At 50.0% G+C, this 4,158-nt stretch overlaps 1 protein-coding gene across 1 annotated transcript; it reads left to right on the forward strand.

The window, feature by feature from the left end:
- The first annotated feature begins 256 nt into the window (after positions 1–256).
- Positions 257–3,459, forward strand: Ccn2 (cellular communication network factor 2). The gene is made up of 5 exons (XM_004651199.3): positions 257–554; positions 669–891; positions 1,132–1,383; positions 1,524–1,735; positions 2,112–3,459. Exons 1-5 carry the CDS (start codon positions 486–488, stop codon positions 2,406–2,408), a joined length of 1,053 nt encoding a protein of 350 aa, XP_004651256.1. The 5' UTR covers positions 257–485; the 3' UTR covers positions 2,409–3,459.
- Positions 3,460–4,158: the final 699 nt, after the last annotated feature.

Consider the following 4,158-nt stretch of genomic DNA (forward strand, 5'->3'; position numbering starts at 1 on the left):
TTTCTTTTTTTTTTTTTTTTTTTTCTGGTGAGCTGAAGTGTGCCAGCTTTTTTCAGACGGAGGAATGCTGAGTGTCAAGGGGTCAGGATCAATCCGGTGTGAGTTGATGAGGCAGGAAGGTGGGGAGGAATGCGAGGAATGTCCCTGTTTGTGTAGGACTCCATTCAGCCCATTGGCGAGCCGGGCGGCGGGGAGCGTATAAAAGCCGGGGCCGCCCGCCCAGCCTCACACAACAACTCTTCCCCGCCGAGAAGAGGCCTCTCCGCAGCCGCTCCGCTCAGCCCGGCGCCGGCCCCGAGCCTCCACCGACGGCAGCCGCTCCCTCCGGCCAAGTCCCTCGACGCCACCGCCCGGCGCGTCCAGACGCACAGACCGACCGACAGACCGACACCCACCTCCGCCCCGAGCCCGCGTCCCGGCTCCATCCTCGGCTCCCGTCCGTCCATCGTCCATCCGCCCCTCCTTCCGTCCGCCGCGTCCCGACCATGACCGCCACCGGCCCCGTGCGCCTCGCCCTCGGGCTCCTCCTCGTCGTCCTCGCGCTCTGCAGCCGGGTAAGAGCCCGGTGTGGGCCGGCCGGGGAGGGACTCGGGCGGGCCGGAGGGGTGAAGGCACCGAGCTTGGGCCGGGCGATCGCCCGCTGACCGCCCGCCCCTGCTCCCTTGCAGCCGGCCCGCGGCCAGGACTGCGCAGCGCCCTGCCAGTGCGCGGCCGAGCCGGCGCCGCGCTGCCCGGCCGGCGTGAGCCTCGTGCTGGACGGCTGCGGCTGCTGCCGCGTCTGCGCCAAGCAGCTGGGCGAGCTGTGCACCGAGCGCGACCCCTGCGACCCGCACAAGGGTCTCTTCTGCGACTTCGGGTCCCCGGCCAACCGCAAGATCGGAGTGTGCACCGGTGAGTTCCCCCCAGCTCCCCCAGCTCCTCCTCGGTCCGCCCTCACCACCCTTGGGGTCCCGCATGCCCACCGGTCAGCTACCCAAAAAGAGGGGGCTCCAACTGTGATGTCCCTTTATGCAACTGCTTCCCTGCCCTGCAGCCCCCCCCCCCCGACACGCACACTGCTAGAGTGCCCCAAACCTGGGACCCCCCCCCGTGGGTGTCTAACCTATGTCCTCCCACATTGCTCTCCTACAGCCAAAGATGGGGCTCCCTGTGTTTTCGGTGGGACCGTTTACCGGAGCGGAGAGTCCTTCCAGAGCAGCTGCAAGTACCAGTGCACTTGCCTGGACGGGGCGGTGGGCTGCGTGCCCCTGTGCAGCATGGACGTCCGCTTGCCCAGCCCGGACTGCCCCTTCCCCAGAAGGGTCAAGCTGCCAGGAAAATGCTGCGAGGAGTGGGTGTGTGACCAACCCAAGGACCAAACCGCCGTTGGCCCTGCCCTGGCTGGTGAGTTCAATATTCCGTGTTGTCAATCCCCCTCACCCCTTCCCCAACCCCCTCTACCCCAGGGCTGAGGCCCAAGTGTGCCAAGCACAGGGGGAAATCGTGTTAACCAGGCATCTAACCTTGTGTTTGTGTGTTCCCAGCCTACCGACTGGAAGACACATTTGGCCCAGACCCAACTATGATGCGAGCTAACTGCCTGGTCCAGACCACAGAGTGGAGCGCCTGTTCCAAGACCTGTGGTATGGGCATCTCCACCAGGGTGACCAATGACAACTCCTTCTGCAGACTGGAGAAGCAGAGTCGCCTCTGCATGGTCAGGCCTTGCGAGGCTGACCTGGAAGAGAACATTAAGGTACGTGCTCTGCCCCTGTACGTTCATTTCCTTGGAATAATAGTGACTAGGCCAAAGTCAGGTGTCCCACCTCCTTTGTTATTATAGGCCTGTTATCTCCAAAAATATCTGACCACGGAACTGTTTGGCTGGAATGAGAGATTGTGTAATAGCAACCAACACTTTTCCACTACAGAACTCTCCACAGTGTTAGTTAATTCAAGACATTCCAAAAGAAGCCATGGCTATTTTTGGAAAATTGGCAAATGCAACTCAAAAGTTTTTCTCCTGGAAATATAAACGGAAGTCAGATAACATAGGACTAGACTACACAGGGTTGAGGAAGGCCACTGCCTTTGTAGAAATTGACGTGTGTCTTCTCTCTTGTCTTCCGTAGAAGGGCAAAAAGTGCATCCGGACCCCGAAAATCGCCAAGCCTGTCAAGTTTGAGCTTTCTGGCTGCACCAGTGTGAAGACATACCGGGCTAAGTTCTGCGGAGTGTGCACTGACGGCCGGTGTTGCACGCCCCACAGGACCACCACTCTGCCCGTGGAGTTCAAGTGCCCTGACGGGGAGGTCATGAAGAAGAATATGATGTTCATCAAGACCTGTGCGTGCCATTACAACTGTCCTGGAGACAATGACATCTTTGAGTCACTGTACTACAGGAAGATGTATGGAGACATGGCGTAAAGCCAGAATGACAGACGTGAACTCATTAGACTGTAACTTGAATTGATTTACATCTCATTTTTTTTTTTTCTGTAAAAGTGATTTTAGTAGCACAAGTTAATTTAAATCTGTGTTTCTAACTGCTGGGGGAGGAAAATTCCCACCCATTTCAAAGCATTGTGTCATGTCATACAGTCAGCCAACCCCAGACACTGGTTTGAAGACAGTTAAGACTTGACAGTGGGCCAATATGAGCGCACAGCAGCAGAATGTATGCTAAGGCGTGGCTTCAGGAGCAGTGGAGACAGGGTGGACGCACTAGAGATGTCAGCTTAGAGTGCTCATGAGCCTGCTGTTTGAAGTGTAATTGAGGAGGGAAGCTGTAGCATGCTTGTCAGAAAGAACTGCCTTAGCTCCAGGGACAGCCAGGTCATGTCTCCATCATAAGGCTGAGTCGAGCTGCTCTTCAAGTAAGAAGAGCAGATTCGCCTCTGACATTCTGATTCAAATGACCGTAGTCAGGAATCGGAATCCTGTCTATTAGACTGGACAACTTGTGGCAAGTAAAATTGCCTATAACAAGCCAGATTTTTTATTGATATTGTAAATATTGTGGATATATATAAAAATATATATATATATTTGTACAGTTATCTAAGTTAATTTAAAGTTGTTTGTGCCTTCGTTTTTGTTTTGAATGCCTTGGTATTTGAAATGCTAGCCTCAAATTCTGAACACCATAGGTAAGACATAAAGTTTGTCTGTTAATTCAAAATCTGAAGTGGATACTCAAATGGAAATTGTAACCAGTTTGATTGACAGTCCATCAAAACATATGGTGAGGCAGCAATGTTATTGAAAGGAATTTCTAGGAGGAAATGTGGTAACTTCACTGTTACTGAGAGGAAAAAGAACTGACTGGCTCTGAAGAGCTGGTCTGATTTCCACCTGGGAGCATTTGATTCTTGGACTATGACTGTTTTCTGGACAGTGTATTTTGTTGAGAGTGTGACCAAAAGTTACATGTTTGCACCTTTCTAGTGGAAAATAAAGTATATATTTTTTGTATAAAGGCTTTGGCTGTTCATTCTTATAAACATTTCTGACTTTTCTTGTGTATACATGGGAAGTTTTGGTTTATATTAGAATAACTCATTATGTTTCTAAATACCTTTCATAGATGCTACTTTCTTAAAATATAGGATTTTACTTAAATAAATTTTACATTGGATAAAGTTTCATGGACTCAAAATATGCACACTGCATGCAAATTACACAGGAGTTTTTGTTATCTTTGCAGAACTTAATGAATATTTTAAATTTAATTCTCTGTAGATGACTTCAGGTCCCCACTCTTACATCTGCACTTCTGGATTTTGTGGGTTTATTTCTGATCTTTCATATTACAAATCAGTCTCATCTTGCAGTGAAAAGTGTCTCAATATTTTCTTAATTTATATATGAGTCTATTTCTGAACTTTGGTATCTTACTGTTAAATAAGTATAAAATCACATATACATTGAAATGGAATCAAGTAATTAGTACATCTAATTCTATTTTCCTGTTGCCATGGTGACCAATGACAAAAGATGGCAAGAGACAAAAGGCAGGGTAAGTCCTTGCTCCATTCATTAACATTAATAGACATTTGTCTTCATTTAAAAGCAATTGCACCATTGCACGGTGTCCTAGATTACCAATGTGGTTTACAAGTATCAATAAAGTTATTCAAGAACTCTGGTGTGGAAACCATATTGGATCCACCTTGCT

Source organism: Jaculus jaculus, chromosome 9 (genome assembly GCF_020740685.1).
Source record: "Jaculus jaculus isolate mJacJac1 chromosome 9, mJacJac1.mat.Y.cur, whole genome shotgun sequence".
NCBI classification, from domain to species: domain Eukaryota; kingdom Metazoa; phylum Chordata; class Mammalia; order Rodentia; family Dipodidae; genus Jaculus; species Jaculus jaculus.